Source organism: Sinocyclocheilus rhinocerous, unplaced genomic scaffold, assembly GCF_001515625.1.
Source record: "Sinocyclocheilus rhinocerous isolate Xijiao unplaced genomic scaffold, SAMN03320098_v1.1 scaffold132, whole genome shotgun sequence".
NCBI classification, from domain to species: Eukaryota; Metazoa; Chordata; class Actinopteri; order Cypriniformes; family Cyprinidae; genus Sinocyclocheilus; species Sinocyclocheilus rhinocerous.
The window spans coordinates 141,175-161,163 of NW_015627050.1; the positions used below are offsets into that span (position 1 = coordinate 141,175).

General features: G+C 37.0%; 1 protein-coding gene across 3 annotated transcripts in view; it reads right to left on the bottom strand.

Annotated features, from left to right (window-relative positions):
• LOC107720650 (leucine-rich repeat transmembrane neuronal protein 4-like) overlaps positions 1-629 on the bottom strand; it is a 108,445-nt gene extending 107,816 nt beyond the window's left edge. For all 3 annotated transcript variants that reach the window (XM_016528416.1, XM_016528424.1, XM_016528433.1), the window contains exon 1: positions 90-629. In XM_016528416.1, the coding sequence (XP_016383902.1) occupies positions 90-93 (4 nt within the window). In that variant the 5' untranslated portion in view covers positions 94-629. The remainder of the gene's footprint in view (positions 1-89) is intronic.
• Between the last annotated feature and the right edge of the window lie 19,360 nt (positions 630-19,989).

The following is a 19,989-nucleotide window of genomic DNA, read 5'->3' on the forward strand; positions in this document are numbered from 1 at the left end:
AAAAATCCCCCCCCCCAGGTCATCAACCCATAAAACATCCACCATGTTTTAGATGTTCACTTAAGCCCGATGGGAATACGCAAACTTACCCATCACCGCGTCTCAGTCAACTCCTGGACACAGGTTTTACAGCTTTCTACCGCTCGAGACCCGAAACGGCATGGCAAGCGCTCTCTTCAGATGGTTCGGTTCTTCCACAAGCGGCCGCCTGTAGTCCTCCACCGCAGAGCAGGCGCGGGAAATCTTCAGTCTTTCCTGACTGACCACTGCACTGACCATATCTTTAAATTCCCCTCAAAGCAAAATTATCGTCATAAAAATCCACTCGAACAGAAATAATCCATTTTAAATCCTAAAATTATACCTTAGGTCACAAACAAAGCAGAAGACGCGCGATTCCAAATCCAAGTTATCTACCACAAGTCAAACTTATGGAAATCCCAGCAATCCCCTTCCGTCTCATTACTATATTCCATCGCAGCATACTGCGCAAATACTGTCTTTCCCGAACGGATGATGCTTACCGTAGATATTAATCCGTGGATATTATAATATCAATGAGAATTATGATGTTTAGAAGATTTCAACGCAGTCCAAAATTACTGCACTCATAGAATACTGTTTGGAAGTGTACTCCACTCCATCGGGAATGTTTCTCCTCTCATGTACAGTTCCCGACAGTACAGAGATGCAGCAGGATTGTGAGTGGTTAACCACAACCGCCTGTCGCACCATAACTTTGTCAGACAGAATCCGAATGCCCTCTTCTGGCGAACTGACATCTCCAGCAGCAATCTCTTCCCCGCTCATTTCACTCTCACTCGATATTTCCACGGGAAAACGAGTGGGTGACACAACAAGTCTGTTAGATCGACTAACATAAAAAAAAAGAACAAACAAACGACCCGGCTGAATGTCTGTTTTTCGTCATCATCACAAATCTCCAAACAGTTATGTATATAGGCTACTGCTTTTATGTTCCTTTAAAAATAAGCTAAACATCGAAATTTGGTCGAAATAAAACTGACTCGCTATACAATTCCATATCTTTCTTTCTACTGCAAACTTCATTTAGAGCAGATTATTCATATTAGGTGTGTAGGCTACTAGATGATTTATCTGTGTGCTTTATCATGCTCGCGCTGCCACAGAGGCTGGTGGGAAATGTAGGCTAGTTTTGGTCCCACAACCAATAAGATAATTAGCATTTAGCAGTCATGTGTTCCCTGATAAATTTGTTTTGATTTTCACATTTGGTATAACATTAATATATGAACAAACTTAGGCTAAACATTAATTGTGTAGCAGCTGTGTTTTTAAAATGGTAAGTCACTAAATAAAGACTATGTCTATCACAAGAATACAGTGCTGCTTATCAGTCATTGTTTTCCTGACATTATGTTTTGTCTAAATAAATAATGTCATTAATTATTTCAGATTTCATTTGATACAGACTCACCTAAAGGCCCCGGGTTTGACTGACATTGCTGGTATGAATTCCACAATGACAGTCTAATCAATTGTGGGCTCTCACATGGATTGGAATCTGATTGGCTGTGGTTGGCCTCGTTGCAAGGAAACGTTTAAGTGGCACTGCTATTTCCTGCTTCATCATTAGCGCAACCCTGCAATTTCTGTCCATCAAGTGTCCCCTTCAAACTAACAAGCCAGTTAACAAAAACATTTAACCTAAGCTCTCAAGGCTGTTAACTGATTGAGCAAAGCCAATTACTGAGAAGCTGACCATCTTATATATCTATATTCTATATTCTATATAATATATTAATGGCTGAATGAGAGAAATGCAGTTGTCCTTGTTGCAAGGAAACGTTTGAGTGGCACTGCTATTTCCTGTTTCATCATTAGCGCAACCCTGCAATTTCTGTCCATCAAGTGTCCCCTTCAAACTAACAAACCTGTTAACAAAAACATTTAACCTAAGCTCTCAAGGCTGTTAACTGATTGAGCAAAGCCAATTACTGAGAAGCTGACCATCTTATATATCTATATTCTATATTCTATATAATATATTAATGGCTGAATGAGAGAAATGCAGTTGCCAAGAATGAAAGAGGCTTGTGTTTCTAACATTCCCTGCCTGTCTTTAAAGAGAACAGTTTATCCCTGTGCACTGAGTCTCAGCAATTGTACAATTGCCTGGAAATCGAGGCCAGACAGCTGCAGTCTTTAACAACAGTTCAGAAAGGGGTCATGGCAGGAGAAAGTGTGTTCCTGACTACGCTGGTTTATCCACCTCAGGACCACAGATATTTTCTGTAGGTTTTGGTAGATGTTCTCATCACTGCTATGCTGTTGCTTAAAGGAATAGTTCACCATAAAAATGAAAAATTGCTGAAAATGTACTCACCCTCAGGCCATCCAAAACATCACTTGCTTAATAATGATCCTCTGCAGTGAAAGGGTGCCGTCAGAATGAGAGTCCAAACAGCTGATAAAACCACAATAATTCACAAGCAATCTACACAACTTCAGTCCATCAATTAACATAGTATGCAGTGTTTCTAAGAAACAAATCAATTATTGAGACATTTTGACTTTAAACTGTAGTTTTCTGGCCAAAAAAATAAATAAATAAAATCCATTCTCCATAATAACACTTCCTCCAGTGAAAAAAAGTCCATTCCCTGTTGTCCTCACATATCAAAATCCACCAACATATTTGTTTGTTGGATTTTGTTTGCAGAGATATCTGCTCCGGGTGTGTGTTCACGGTGTGTGTTTGTTTACTACTGTGTGTGTGCACTTGGGTGGGTTAAATGCAGAGCACAAATTCCGAGTATGGGTCACCATACTTAGCCACACGTCACTTCACTTTCACACTTGTTTAGAACTGTTTTGGAACTGTTTCTGCTTTCACTTGTTTAACATTGCTTGATCTGTGCATATGTCTCTTCTGATTCAGATTAGATGACTTTTTTCACTGGTGAAAGCAATATTATGGATAGAGCAGACTTGTATTTTAGCCAGAAGCAATGGTTTGATGTCAAAAATGTCTTAATGATGGATTTGTTTATTATATACACAGCTTTTCACTTCAAGGCATTAATTGATGGACTGGAGTTGCATGGATTATGCATGGATTATTGTGTTGATTTTATCAGCTGTTTGGACTCTCATTCTGACGGCACCCATTTCTCCAAACCTGTTCCGATGAAGAAACAAACTCATCTACATATTGGGTGGCCTGATGGTGAGTAAATTAAAATTTTTGGCAGAACAATTCCTTTAAGCATGTTTTTTTTTTTTTTTTAGCAGTTGGTTATGCAATTAATAGCCCCAGTATTGCTGCTTCAATGTAAATCTGATGTTTTGCCTTTTTTTTTTCACCCAGCAAGCAAAAATGGAATCTGCTAATTTGCATAAATTTTTATGAACACTAAAAACTTTCTCTGATCAGTTGTTGAGCAAGCTGTCATTCTGTAAGTATGTATAAATGTCAGTTATGCATTTCGAGTCGCTGCTGTGAATATTACCAGAGGCTCGGAGTTCTACCTGGCCTCAGCACTTTTTCAGAAATTGAGTTTGACACCTAGGTCTGTATTGCGAAACATCCTTCCCTGGAACTCTTACTTACATACCTACTGGACTCCAATTTGGCTGATGGGCCACTCCTTGGCCAGGGTTCAATGAGCAGAGACAATCCTGCTGACAGCAGTAAAACAATTAATGCCCTGTGAAGTTATGATGCTGGCAGCTGCCCTTGTCCCATGTAGTGCTTTCACTCTGGTGACAGTGTTATCCTTCTTTTTGCTGCTTCAAATGCTGACATTATAGTTAGATATCTGCCTGGGTTTACATCATGATGACAAGGAAATATCAAACTAACAGGGCTTCTGCGATAATCAATTGTTATTACTGTTTTAAAGTATTGACAATGTCCAAGAAAACCAAGATACTGTACGTAGGAATAACAAGTACAATTGTGCAATGGTGTTATATATATATATATATATATATATATATATATATATATATATATATATATATATATATATATATATATATATATATATATATATATATATATATATATATATATATATATATATATATATATATATATATATATATATATATATATATATATATATATATATATATATATATATATATATATATATATATATATATATATATATATATATATATATATATATATATATATATATATATATATATATATATATATATATATATATATATATATATATATATATATATATATATATATATATATATATATATATATATATATATATATATATATATATATATATATATATATATATATATATATATATATATATATATATATATATATATATATATATATATATATATATATATATATATATATATATATATATATATATATATATATATATATATATATATATACACACACACACAGTATACACACACACACACACAGATACTGCAGATCACCATTGGTCACAGGTCAGAACATGACTAAGCTACTCCATAATTAGCATTTTTGTTTCCTTTCAGCCATTCAGATCTGCAATTGCTTCTGCGTTTTGATTTGTTGTCTGACTGCATCACCCAGTTACACTTAAGCTTCAGCTTACACACAGATGGATGGATATTCTCCTTAAGAATTGCCTGATATAAAACATAACTTATGCTTCCTGCAGTAATAACAACTCATCCAGTTCCCAAGGCAGCTAAACACCCGCGTAGAATCAAGCTGTCACGATATGTTTCACTAGATAGGCTACTGTATGCTGTTCTTGCAGTAATATGCTGTATTAGCTGTACTTATCTATTCATAGAATATTTTCCTAGAATTCATCCAGGGATCATCCAGGTGCAAACATGAGATGAGCTCTGATGTTCTTCTTGGCAAGCAGTGGTTCTCGCCTTGCAACTCTTCTTATTGTTCCCTTCATAAGTCGTGAACATTGACCTTATAGCTGATGCTAGAGATATCTGCAGTTCTTTGAAAACATATTCTGGGATTTATTTGAAACTTCTCAGAGGAGGTGCCGCGATGCCCTTGGAGAAATTTTGGCATGTTGGCCACTTTTGTGTGTGTTCACCACCACTCCGAGCCTCCTCCATTTGAAGGCAATGACTCACACTGTGGTTCAACTGAGTCTAAGAACATTTGAAATGACTTTCTAACCATTTCCAAACTGATATATCTCAACAACTTTATTTTCTCTTTTGGATTTTTTGACTTTTGTATTTATTTATTTGTATTTATTTATTTTTTATTTTTTTTGCATTGTGTACCTTTGAGGTGGGCACTTCTCTCTGGTTGAATGGTTCAATATATATGCGATTTAAACTCAGCAGAAAAGCCTGCCTGTGTTCAGCCTCCTAAATTTAATTAACAATAAAAAATGTTGTTGATTTATGGGGGCAGTCGCTTTTTCACAGTTGCCATATGGATAATTGTCTACTTTTACTGAGGATTCATATTTTGCAGAATGTTAATGGACATTCCATTGTGTTGGATGGTTTTTAAATATATATGTATACTGTAGAACACACAGATTATATCATATATTGCTATATATATTAATTTACCTATTGGTATTTATGAATTAATATACTATATATAAAATGTATTCATATAAATATTATTTACCATATAATATTATTTATCTGTTTTTTGTGTGTTTTTTTTCTCCCTGGTATGTTTTGACTATTTGTGCATATGGTTAAAACTAAACTACTCAAAAACTATTTAGGCCTACATTTTAGATTTATGTATTTGAATTGCATTTGGATTGTACAGTTTTAACATAATTAAACCAATAAACATAATGTGATGCATTTTTTTCATACATAAATGACACAGGTAATAAACGTAATATTTAATGGCATAGTTTATTAGTAGCTATTTACATGTATTTGATTTTGTTTAAATAATCATACTTTTAAAATTCATTCATTCAAATTGAAATCAGCATAACTCTGTTCTTTGTCATGTCAGTTTTTTATTATTAATATTTATAAATATTTATTCAGTATGAACATGGTTAAAATATGGCAAGTTTATTAGTTTCTTTATGTTAAAACTGTGTAATCCAAATTAATTGCAAATGTATAGGCTATACAATTCAAAACCATAAATCCTACACAGGCCTAAATATATTTTGAGTGTATATAAAGTAAATATTGTGAAATATATATTTTACAAAGTATAATATAGTGGGCTTTTCCCTATATGCTGTAAACCGACCACAGAAGTTCTCAAGAAAATATAAAAATGCTGCTCTCAAAGTAACCAGACTGCTTTGGTGCTGTTTTAGATAAAAACATTTCTCCCTGGGGTCCAGACCCCCGCATCCCCCTAGAAAATAAGGGTACTTTTGTGCTTGATGGGAAGTCTGTGCCTCAGCACTGATGAAAGTCTAGAGACATGCAGCAGTGGTTTCCTTCTATTTGTCTTCTTAACAAATCCCTGTTCAAAATTTAAAAGGTTGAGCAACCACCAGGTGGTGATTGTTGCACTTTCACTAAACTGTGAAATAACGTTAAAGTTGAAGCATCAAACTCGCCAAACTGCGGCAAATAAAATGACAGATGTTTTCTTGGTTTGTTGACAAGACTTGTGAAGTGTGGCGGCAGTTCAGTTCTGGAGCGTGTGCATCATTGTGCTTGAGTGTGTTTTAGTGTGTGTGTGGGAGGTGGGGCCTTCCCAACCTTTGCCACAAGCTGTGTCCCAATCTGGAGAGCTGTTATCTAAACCAAGAATCATAGGATGCTGGGATTGGATTTACAGGAAAATGACATATGGATCCTTTTGTAATTTACTGCAGAGCAAAATGCATAGATCAGAGTTACAAATTAACCACCATGGTCTGAAAGACAAAAGCAAACAGCAACCCATCTTTATGTTTGTCTAACAGATTCAAGGTAGAATTACCTTTTGAAATGAGGTATTATATGAAAAATGCCACAGAAAATGACAAGAAATTATTTTAATGTGTTCTAGTAGAGTACTTATTGTGTATCTTGTGCTTTATTTACAGCTACAAATTTATTTTGATTTTATACCAACATAATTGTTCAAATTGTGGATGGCTTCAGTTAATTTATGCAAGTGAAGTAAAATATTAAACATTAATTTCTACTGATGTACTGTATATACCTGTATATTATTTGATTTTCTTAATGCTTTATAGCAGTGTGTGCAATGTTTTCATCTTGGGTGACCAGGTTTATTTATAGCCCCTTGCGGAATCTGAAACCAGGGCGATTTATGGCCCATGTTTCTGCTGATACAGCCCTGCCTGTCAGAACCATCAGTGTTAAACAAGCGCCACTCACCATAATGCCCAGATATCCAAACAAAACAGGCACGAAGAGACCATCAGAAGGAACAGCAGAAGGAAAAGAGACATTCAAACCAAAGCAATTATAAAAAGTCATTAAATTATATTGTTTCATATTACACTCAGATCAAACATTGATTAATTAAATCACATTGAGGGGTGGAATTCAAGCATGACTATAGCATTAGCTGAGCAAGGCTATTAGTGCTTCTACTTTCACTTAGCCTATGTCATTGTGTGTGGTTGGCTTGTAAACACTGATTTGAAGCTGAGGCATTTCATTTTAGTCTTTTATATACCTATGAATAGTTACTAGACAGGGGAAAGTTCGCTTTAAGATCCAGACAAAAATTTACAATTTGCTTAAGCTAATTTCACACTCATCACTCTTGGCTGTTACGAAACCTGGTGAGCAAACGCACAGCATAAGGCACGCTCCCGATGCCAAAGTTGTTCCTGCTAAAGTCTCACTGACTAACTCATAGAAAAACACACCAGAAACCCTGCTGCAGGTAATAAAAACATTCACTATTTTTGTCACCTGCTTGACCGGAGCTCAGCAGTCGGAGATGTGCTGCGGCGTGTCCAGTTAAAATAGTTATTTAAAAAAAAGGTGCAGCAGTTTATTTGAATCATTTGCACTTTCTCTAGATTAAAGCCCTTTATTATTATTATTATTATTATTATTATTATTATTATTATGTCCTGTGTTTGTGTGCTGTTGTTTCACTCGTTCTAGATCGAATGCGTCCTCTGTATGTGTGCATACTCTCTCATTTGATGCTGTAATAATCACAAAATTAAAAATTAGGTCTCTATTTTACATGTTTTGTATTGTTTCTACTGAATTTAGTATTCAGTAAAAAGTCATGTCACACATAATCATGTCTGATCATTTTCATGATCGATCACCTCAGAGTAGGCGTACGTACACATCTCTAATTCAGTTAATATAATTGATCTAAATGTGTTAATAATATTTGTGTGTGTGCTTGTAATTCTGTGCTTATTAGAGTATAGTATACAGTTAGCAACATGCCAACTGCAAACACAGTTGAAATTTGAGAGATCTGAAGAATTCTTGTTAAGAATGCATGATCCCTTACAAATATAGGTTGTGTTTTAAATCGCTCCCTTATAGTGCACTATACTTAAGGGGACAGCCATTTGTGGTGGTATCCGAAATCATAGTGGACAATGCACCTCAATAATGAGTGTACAACATCTAGCCGCTGTAGGCCTAAGTGTTGTACCAAATGAATTCCCCTGTTTCACCAGATGTTGGTGTCCGCAGCACTTCCAGAATACTCAGAGTCAGAATTTGCTCAGTTGTTTTCATTCACTCATTTTGTGGACAATATTAGTGGAGTGATGCTGGGAATAGCAAATAAGGGTATAGGGGTCGATTTCATACACAGCCTTAAGGTGCAGTCACAATAGAGAATGACAGAAAGAGTTTGCTATCAAACTTTGTTATGGGAAAATACTATACCGGAAACTTGTGTAGCACTGAGATTTTAGTTGGCAATCAGCGTTCACAGGCAATCAGTCCATTTTTTGGTCCCACTGTCATCAGAAAGACTATGCTGGTCGACTTAGGTTTACTTGTCAAAAGCATAGCAATACAGGTCTACCAGCATTAACCAGCCCAGACCTACATGGAAATTCATGTTGGTGTCTTTTAGGGATTGAATCAGGGGTTAAACTCTCAAATTCATTAAAAGCAGTAAACCATGGTGGGGGGGACATCAAGGTGTCTCCTGAGACCAACTTGACTTTCAAATATTAATGGTAAACCAAAGCTGTCATTATCAAAGTTCACTGCAGTGTGACTGTAGTTGTTTTGAGGAAATGTTGCCTGTTTTGCTCGTACCTGAGGCTGGTGAGGAGGAGGTCTATGGAAGGTCACTCCTGCAGTGCTTAATTAGACAGCAAACTGCCTCACTAAACGTGGCGGCTGTCCTGCAGAGAACATTCCCGCACGAACACACACACTCACCACAAAAAACACATGCACAACTATGAGTTTAACACCAGCTGGACAAACAAGCAAATAATTCTCTCTCTCTTTTGGCTTGATTATTGTTCTGTCAGAGTTGGAGTTCTGTCAGGACAGGTAAAACAGTCAGTGTAATACGCTCTAGCACACATATTCACAGTCTATTTTATTTAAATAATGTATGCTAAGTACTCAAAGGTACGTGGTAACTGAATAATTTAGAATCTTCAAAGGGTTTGATATGGGCAAATGTAATGTTTAATATTTAAATGAAGAAGGAGAAATAACGACATACTGACCACACAGAGACTGCTGCTCAGAATACTAATGCCGCTTAAGCTTTATTTTGTAGCTAAGTTATAAAATCTCTCTCTACAAATCTTTCACTCTATAGCACATTTGATTAAAAATTCATAAACTGATTCCTGATTTGTATAAAAAACAAAAAAAGTCATAGTATAGACGAGGCCAGACAAACTCAAACTGAAACAGAGAGAACTAAATACAAACGATAATAAGGTGCACAGCTGAATGGAATGATTAACTTAAATAGGTAACTATGCCAACTGAACATAACTGTGACAGAACACCCCCTCCTGGAAGGTGAAGGAGGTTCTGGGGGAGGAAGAACATCCAGGAGAAGGTCAAATAAATAAAAAAAAGTCCAAGGTGGTGCTGATGGTGGTGAAGTCCAAGAGGTAGCTTTGAGCAGAGGAAGATGGTCGTTGATCCAGGCCACAGCTGAGATCACGGCGCCCATGGTGGTGTTGCAGGAGGGAGAAGCCAAGGGGATGTAAACACAAACTCCACCATGGGGATGACCGGAAGTGACAATGACATGGAGGGAAGAGCCCACCGCGCAGCCGAGAGCTGATGCAGCAAGGGAACTCCGATGATCTAGGCAGTTGCGACATAGCTGCAGTGACGACCCCCCGAGATGGTAGTAGGGACCCGGAGGGCTGAGGTCAAGCTGGAGCGACCGATGACGGAAGCGGAGCCTGAAGGAAGGAGGAGGTGGCCGAAGCTTTAGGGGTGGAAGGCCGGAGAGCAACGACAGGCCCGCAAGACCGCTGTGTAGGCTTAGCAGTGCCCAACCCAGGTGAAGCCGATGTACTGAGGGATTCTAATGAGGCCGAATGCCCGATGGTCACTGCCGGCATCGAGGGAGGAAGGAGCACAGGCACAGGAGCCAGGGCGACGGGTTGAGGAGGAGTGGAGCGTGCAGAGGTAGAAGGCGAAGCCACAGGCTTCCCACATCCAGGGAGAGATGGCTCCCAGCAGGCCCAAGGTGTTGACCCGCCACTGAGAGGAGGCACTGAGGGACTGATGGAAGGTAGTGATGACTGGGTGGCAGGAGTAACTGGGGACTGGAGAACAGCTTGGAGGGCAGTACAAAATTCAACATAAAATAAAGGAATCTCAACAGAATTCTGGAGAGGTGGTGGGAGAGGGAGGTTGGGCGGGGAGAGTGTGTTCGGGACAAAACAGACTGATTCAGGTGGTAACAAAGGGGTAGAGAATCAATCTCTCCAAAATAAAAACAGTTTTCCAGTGCAATGGCCAAACACTCACTCTCAGTGGTGGGATGGTAGGCGGAGCTCACTTTCATTCCCACAAATTCCACATTCACTCCCTCAACGATGGATGAATCTGCCGGCTCGCACACCTGTTCTGGTACGTGGTGCTCAGGCTTTGTGGCGATGTTCATCTCGGTCGCTCTTGTAGGCGCTGGCTCATGCATCACAGCGGAGTCATTCATGCTGCTTGCGGTGGTCTCGGGCTGCCAATCCCCACAGTCCGGGTGTTGTTGGCTGTACGGCTGGCCGGCACAAAAACTGTACGGCTGGCAGAGCCATTGTTAGGGAAAAAAAAGAAAAACAAACACAAATTTTCAAAACATGCTGCTAATTTTTTCTGGTCTGGCCTTCTGTCATGACTTGTAGTCAGATACACACAGAGAGATGAAGAGGAAGGATCAGAAGTCTTTATCTCAATCAGGAAAACAGAATTAACTTACTTACACAGAGTATAGACGAGGCCAGACAAACTCAAACTGAAACAGAGAGAACTAAATACAAGAGATAATGAGGTGCACAGCAAATAATAATTAAAAAAAACTGGCAGTAGGTGGCGGTAAATGCCCTAATAAGTAAGTCATTAGGTGTGTTCGACTTCATGCGGCATTGCACAGACCGATCGGAGAGAGTTGCCGCTTGCAGTCGGGGGCGGAATTGATGTGAAGTGGAGACGTGAAGTCGGACACTTTCTGCTTCCTGTAGTGACGCTCACGCGGTGTTTGCATACTTTATCACAGATGAAATGAATTAAATGCAATATTTGTCAAATACACAGACTTTTCAGAGACGTTTTCATGAAGCAATAGAAGCACTTTTTATGTACTGCTTAATACAGGGCCAGTTCAAGAATAAGGCCGCGTGTCCACCAAAGCGTCTTTTTAGCTAGCTGAAAATGCCAGGCGCTCTGCTAAAAATGCCCAGCTGTGAGTGCTTGAGAGCACAGCGTTTTTTACATTTGAGAGGCTGTGGTTGCTATGATACGGAATATCCGCTTAAGTAATATGGCAGACGCATCGCGAATGAAATGTTTCTCCAAGCCTTATTTTTCATAACAATAATATGGTAGTCCAGCAATTCAATTTGATAAAGACATAAATATGCTGATGTTATGCTGATGATACTCAACTATATATCTCAACAAGACCAGATGAAACTTCTAAATTATCTAAGCTAACAGAGTGTGTTAAAAATGTAAAAGATTGGATGACCAATAATTTTCTCTTATTAAATTCGGATAAGACAGAGATATTACTTATTGGACCAAAAGACAGTACACAGAATCTCGTGGATTACAATTTGCAACTAGACGAATGTACGGTTACTTCCTCTACAGTCAAAAATCCGGGTGTTATATTAGATAGCAACTTGTCTTTTGAAAATCATATTTCCCATGTTACAAATTTATTTTTCCGTACATTTCTGCCATATGTACATTAACTGACAGTCACCACTGATAAGCTACCACTAAATATTGTAGAAACTTAATTTGCTGTAAAGTTGCTTTGCAACGATTTGTATTGTGAAAAGCGCTATACAAATAAACTTGAATTGAATTGAATTGAAATACTCTGAGACAAGCAATAACTTCTCCATTGTATCAGTTCAGTCAAAGTACAAGCAGGGTGTGACGGTTGGTCGGTATTATTCCCGCCCCTCCTCCACTGTGATTGGTCAGCTGACTAAAAAGTGACAGTGATGAGCGCTGCGTTTTACCCAAAGTTGAACATTCTTCAACTCTCGGCACCGAGAAAAAAACACCCGAGCGCTAAGCGCTCCTAACGTTTTAAAACGTTAAATGCTAAACCACTTAAAGCACTCCCACTGAAAACAATTGAAAAAAAATATGCTAGCCTCCGGAAAAAAATGCTTTGGTGGACACGGGGCCTAAAGTTCAACATAAACCTATACTATTTAAATACCAATAAAGTGGGTCTATTTATTTTTTCTCAGTGTTTTCTGATAAACATAAATCAATATAAAATTGTGACTACACGAAAAAGAGCTTTTACTGTTATAAAAACAGATTTGTGAGTATTAGTGGAACTGAAGGTGTCAGAATAAACCCGAAACACACGTCATCGTTGTCGTTGTTGAATTCGGCCAATCGTGAAACAGCTGTGTCATTATTAGCGCACCTGCAGCCGCTCTGGAGAAACTGCACCGGCTGAGTCAGCCAACTGCTCTCGAATCGCTCGCGCAGTACTTTGATGCCATATGTCACAGTGATGTGGCGTCTGCGCTGTCTCAAGTCGGACAAAATTTCTAAACGGCATGCACTGCTTCAAGTCAGCCGCCAATCGGTCTGCGCAGCGCAGCATGAAGTCAAACACGCCTCTTGAGTCCTTCAATCATTTGATTTGTTCAAATAGCTGATTCATTCAGGTATGAAGTAAATGACTCTCTTTATGAATGGGCCATTGAATCATTTACCCAATTAATTCATTATTCATTGAATCGTTCACCTGATTCGTTCAAAATGGATTCATTCAAAATGGATTCATTCAGAAACTAAACACTGCTGTGTGTTGCTCAGAGACAAACAACAGTTAAGTTCGTTGGCAAATTGAGCAAAGAGAGACAATATTGTGTCTAAAATATAACACCATATTAACTTATTATTTATTGAATTGTTGTGTAAAATCAATATCACATTTGCACTCATGCTATTCAAGACAAAACAATACCTAAAACAGCCCTAGTACAAACACAAATGTCTGAAATATGACCCCATGGTTCCTATTTAGATTTTTAAAAAATAATAAAATTGTCATAACACTCAGTGCACCTTGCAGTAACTTGGATAACTTGAATAACAAAGATCTCTTTGAGGCGTCTATTTCTTCATTCCTAATTCATTTACACAGAGCAAGAAGAGCTTTACTAGGATTTTATGTCAAAACATTGGGCATGAGTGCAAGGTACTGCTTCAGGTAGTCTGTTGGCTCCTCTGGCCCGGTAGCCATATATAATTAAAGTCGTTTAGCAAGGCTTGGGGTTGATTTGCATCCATAAAATGTTGTTTAACCTTTGAAGCCCTGCCAAGACCTGCAATTCACAAAAGATAGGTGCACCACTGGTCCGGATAACTGAAGGCCAAACATTTATACCGAGATTTGAGGTAGTGTAAATGATTTGCTTTGATCCTTTTTGATGGCATTAGGGTTGTGAGTGTTTTCTGTATTGATGTTTAGCTTCGTTTAACCATAGTCACCCCTCGAAATGGCGCCAGATTGTCTCGATTTATGATTCACTTGCAGCCTCCAGCAAGCCTAGCTGAATAATTTACATTGTGCTGAGGCCTGCGTGCCTGGAATGGCTGTTAGCATTGTTGCACACGTGGATGTATGTGTGTATCTGTGTGCATGTCGGGCAAAGAGGAATAAGGCCAGCAACAGTGGATAGAAGAAAGAGGTTGAAAGGTAAGAGACGTGTCATGGCGAAGGTTTGGTGACGTATGCAAGGAGATCCCAGCAATGCTAATGTCACAATCACTTTCTCATTGCAGTTGTCTAAATCTATATTTAAAAGAATAGTTAATCTAAGAATGAAAATTATCATCATTTATTCACCTTATGGTGTTCAACACACATATGGTGTGTTTTGGTAGAACAAAAAAGTATCGCAGTTTTTAAGAAACTTTAAATTTCCTTAAATTTTTAAGTTGAATTTTTTTTTATTATTATTATTTCTTTTTTTCACAGTGCACAGAAATACAATACAAATTCCAACACAAATACAGGGGTCGCAAACACAATATGCAGTTTTTTATAAAAAATATGTTTGGACAAAATATGTTAACAAATAGAAGTGACCAAATCCAATAAACCTAAATCAACAATTATACGTATTTTCAAACAGGAAATGTAATATATTCTTGCCAAGTTTGCTTTGATCTTATTTTCCATGGAGATCAAATAAAATAATAATAATAATAAAATAAAAATAAAAACATAATAAAATTAAAATGATATTATATAATTATAATAATAATTATATTATATAATAATTATTATAACATTTGGGTATATACCCAAAAATGAAAAATTCTTTTTTTTGAGTGGACTATCCCTTTTATAAACCAAATTCATATAAAAAAATGTGTGGTTATTTATAAAACAAGTTATTGAAATTTTACAGCACAACCTTAAAAAATATATCAAACGTAATGTATTTTTCATTATATATATATATATATATATATATAATGTATGTATGTATGGACAAGCATGTTTTAATCATTTTGCATTCTCTTATTCAAAAAAGTGGTGAACATTGGCTTAGAAGCAAGTCAGAAATAATAACATCTGATAAACAGACAAGTTTCTCGAAGCACTATACACATATTTCTCTGCTATAAAAATGGATCATCATCTGATGGGATGAATCTAATAAGATCTGAATATAGGAATAAGAGTCAAAATATTGCCACAGTTGGATTTTTTTTTATTAACTATATTTTTATATAATTTTTGTCAATAGATTAATCATAGTGAGTCTTTAGAAAACAGAATGAAATAATAATACTGAAATATAGGGAAGTAATATTTCATTAATGTTTTAAGTGCACATATTAAAAATGCACATATTAAAACATACTACAAACATACTAAAAAAATATAAAATAAAATATAGAATAAAATAAAATTATTCTCTCTCTCTCTCTCTCTCTCTCTCTCTCTCTCTCTCTCTCTCTCTCTAGTCTTTAGAAAACAGAATGAAATAATAATACTGAAATATAGGGAAGTAATATTTCATTAATGTTTTAAGTGCACATATTAAAAATGCACATATTAAAACATACTACAAACATACTAAAAAAATATAAAATAAAATATAGAATAAAATAAAATTATTCTCTCTCTCTCTCTCTCTCTCTCTCTCTTGCTCTTTTCTCTCTGCAGACAGATATCACCTCCTTGTGGCCCCTCGGGATCAAACCCTATTTTAGAAAACTTTTATCCAAACTAAGGCAACATACAGTACACTTGTTTCATTTAAAATTAAGATTTTCTTTTCCTGGGACAATAGAACAAAAATATTGATGACTCATTTTACTCCACAGATTTCTGACCAATCAAAGGCTCTCTAGAATATGAATGTCCCTCCCTCTAATATCATCTTCAACCGACTTGCAAGCAGCAAATCATAGTTCATGTCTCTGAAGTGAGACCTTCGACATGTGTCCCATCCCAATTTCAATATACTTTATATTGCAATCCTTATGTCATGTTTTTCTCTTGTATAACAGCAAGTTGTAATAAACAGCTAGAAACTCAATATCAAACCTTCCATGTATCCAATACAAACAAAAACTAATCTTGCATACTGATTCGAATTTCTCTTACTGCTGAGAGACTATGTCCACATACTTCTTTCCATATTTCTCCATAAGGGTAAATATGTGAATTCTTAGTGTCTTGCATGCTGGGGCAATCTCATTATGCTTATAAGATCGAATGCAGTGAGCCATGAGGTAACCTAAATATTAAAACCTACCGGACTCATCCATTTCCTGAGAGCTACTAAAAGGGTTCGGTGTAGGAGTTCGGCTCCAGGGATGGGTCATTAATTCAGTTGGGATGCCACATTTTTGGGCTCAGGTGATCCTTGCAGAAATCTCTCAGCTTTTAACACAGACAGTTTGTTTCACAATATTACTATTGTTTACATGCCGCATATCCCTCCAGCAAGAAACCCACATCTGTTCAGCTTCATGTTTTTTTTAATTTTTTATTATTGTTGTGCGCACGACACTGATCTCTTGGAGTGTGTAGTCAAGTGCTAGATTACAAACAGACAGATGATGCCAGGATTAAAAAGGTCTCTTTGAACCAAATGTATGGGGGGGATGTGAGATTGCAAGACAAAAGTGGGTTGAAGTATGGTTGAGGGCGATATCATTATAAAATGAAGTTGTTGTGTTTTAAGAGATTGTTTTGTTGTTTTTGATAATGGCGCATATTAAAGATCAGTGAATGTAATTCCATTATTCATGGAGAATTAGGCAAATGTCTAGTATCTGTGTAAAATGCGTCCCTAGAGATGCAAACAAACAAAACCAGAGGCACGACATGCACACGCCCGCACACACATAGACCGAATGCCCGTTTTTTAAATTGCAGCATGGTCCCACTCCTCTAGCGTAGCACTAATAAAATATGGTGCTGCTCTGGACAGGATTTATGAGCTCAATCAATTTCCTTCAGCCTGATCTTCATCTTGCCCCTAGGTTTCTTTCTCAAGAGCCTTATCAATTATACGTTGCCAAGGGAGGCTGTATCGCTTGTGTAGGTGTAGTCGATCTTGTAAAGCAGCTTGGATAATGGATCCACACCCCTGGCGATGGTGGATGGCATCTTGGGGTGGGCACTGGGATATGCGAGTATTGCAGTCATATGAGAAGCTTTTAAGCTATTTGCAGTCTCATCCTTTCTAACTAAAAAAAAAAAAACAGATTAGAGATTCTGGTTTATCATAGCATAGCATATCCGTTTCGCTCTATTGTTATAATACCCCAACATCGATTATTAGCGTATGCATGCGCAAACTCTGTTGCAAATAAAAAATGGAAACCTAAAATAAACATTTCTTTTTTAATGTCAGTATCACACCCAAAAGTCATTTCCTGATTGTACAGTGGTTGCTCATTCATTAAAAACAATCAGTCTAATGAATACAGCTGTGGCCAAGACATTTAGGTATCCAAAAGTTATTACTCACGTTAAATGCTCTGCTTCCTTAAATCATACGGACAACATTAATAAACATTTCCTGCTGCTTGCTGAGGCGGTAGATATGAAGACTGTGATTTCCCCAAAGTGTAAACAGACGGTAAACACTCTGAGCAATGTTCTGATTCTAGGAGGGTCTTAAGGCCCGTTCACACCAAGAACGATGAATATAAAGATAATGTAACTACACCAGCGGACGATATCGTCTGTTTCTTCAAAGAGCTCGCTCATCTGCTGCTTTAATTTCTTGAGCTCGTTATAGCAGGATTTATTCTAATTGGCTGTCAATGTTTTTATCATTCATCAGCTGGAAAAAAATAATTCTGAAAGTAATTCCAACGATATTGTTTCTCTGTGCCTTTATTGTTATAGCTGTGGTGTGGACTCTGCTATTCTTTAATATTGAGAAAGATTTTTAGAACTGTATATTTATTGTTATCTTTATTGTTATCGAACTTAGTGTGAACAGGCGTTTAATGTTGAAATTCAATGGAAATGTGATGTGATTGGCAAAAGTGCTAAACAATTGGGGAATGGGGTAAGCTGTGCCACTTTTTAATTAAATTGTCTAGTCAAGGTGTAATAAGATAAAGAGGACACCTGTTTAAGATGTCTGCTAATTACTGTAATTAAAAGAAAGGGTTTATAGGTCAAGACCATAGAAATATGGCCTCTCAAAAATATGATCTAATCCAGTGACACATTGAAATGCAAAGCCACAGGCACATCTTACTCTGAAGCATATGGTCCACTGTATCCCAGTTACTATTTTAGAAAATAAATTTTTATACTGGGTCTTTTAAGTATTTGCACTGTCTACACCAGTAGGTGGCGATAGGGACTGTCTTTATGAGTTAGTAATTTATTCAATCTATTAATTCAAAAACAAGGATTCATTCAAGAATTAAATAAGTCGCAACTCATTGAATCATTCTTTTCAACAGAATCAGTAAAAATGTCAGGATTAAAACAAGTGAGAGCCTATGAGTAATTGAATATTTCATTTAACTGATTCATTCAGCAGTGCAGATTTATTCAGGAACGAAACAAGTGGCTGGCTTTGTGAGTGATTCATTCAACCAATTCGTTCAACAACGTTGATTCATTCAGGAACGAAACAAGTGACTGAAATCATAATATCACATTACCACTATTTAGTACTATTTATGCCATTTAAATATACAGTATGACAGAATAGATAAGATAGCTATTATCCTATTCTAAATATAGCCAAGTGTTTATGGGTGATTTATGAAATCTTTGATTCATGGGTGTCGGAAGCAAATAAATAAATAAATAAAAATTGTGGGTGGGACCTCCCCCAGAAATTTTTTTACTGGAGTAGAAGCCATTGTCATGCCTGTAGTCTGGTGCCTTTTAATTAAACAATTACTTTTATAGCCTAAAACACACCTGGAAACATTTCCCAAAAATTAACACAGCAACAAAAGTCTAGTAAGTTGTTTTGAACCAAAACATTGATGTACTGTAGCTAGCTAGCTAGCCTAGCAAACACATCAGATAACTGTCAGCATTAGACTATAACAACATGGTGTAGCCTACGTGTAACTGTAATTCAAAGCTGCAACAAAGACTACATGATGCCTAAGCAACAGGCAAAAAATTATAAACATTCAGTGCCAGCTTGTTTAGGGTTGTGATAGGGTTAGTATGTGAGTACACAGCCAGACCCACCTGAGCGGCAGATATGCTACGATGCTTTGTTTACCTTGCTGTGTGGTGTGAGTGCAGCAGGCGAGTAGTGAAAACACGGAATTTTCCAACGCACATGCATTGATTCAACCAGTTTTTTTTTTTTTTTAATGACTCAGTTTATGAGCGAATCATTTGAATCATCGTTCAGTCAACTGATTTGTTCAGAAATGCGAAACACTGAATCATTTAAGAACGAAACACAACAATTGCAACAATTCTATTGGCTTTGCTTGGAACTCTTTTCACTGGAGGAGCAACGACAGATGAAAGAACTGACAAAAGTTACTTGAAACTAACTTCTGGTTTATTTTAAATTGTTTTATAAAAGCAACATCACAGCCTTGCTGACTACTTGTTAGGCTACCTCAGTAACTTTTTATAAATGAATCAAGTCGTCATTAGTTCTACCGTGACGTCACCTCAGCCTTTTGAACTACGACGACAGATCCTGAATCTGTGGCATAAAAGTATTTCCCCAAACAAGAGAGTCTGTAGGTCATGTCATGGTTTTTCCTTATTAACATACTCGTTCAACTGTTGTATAAAAGCAATATGACTCTCACAAGAGTGTTTCTGTGGTCTTGCAGGAGAACTGTGATTACCCGCGGCCTGACCCCTACAGCACGCTATGCTGATAA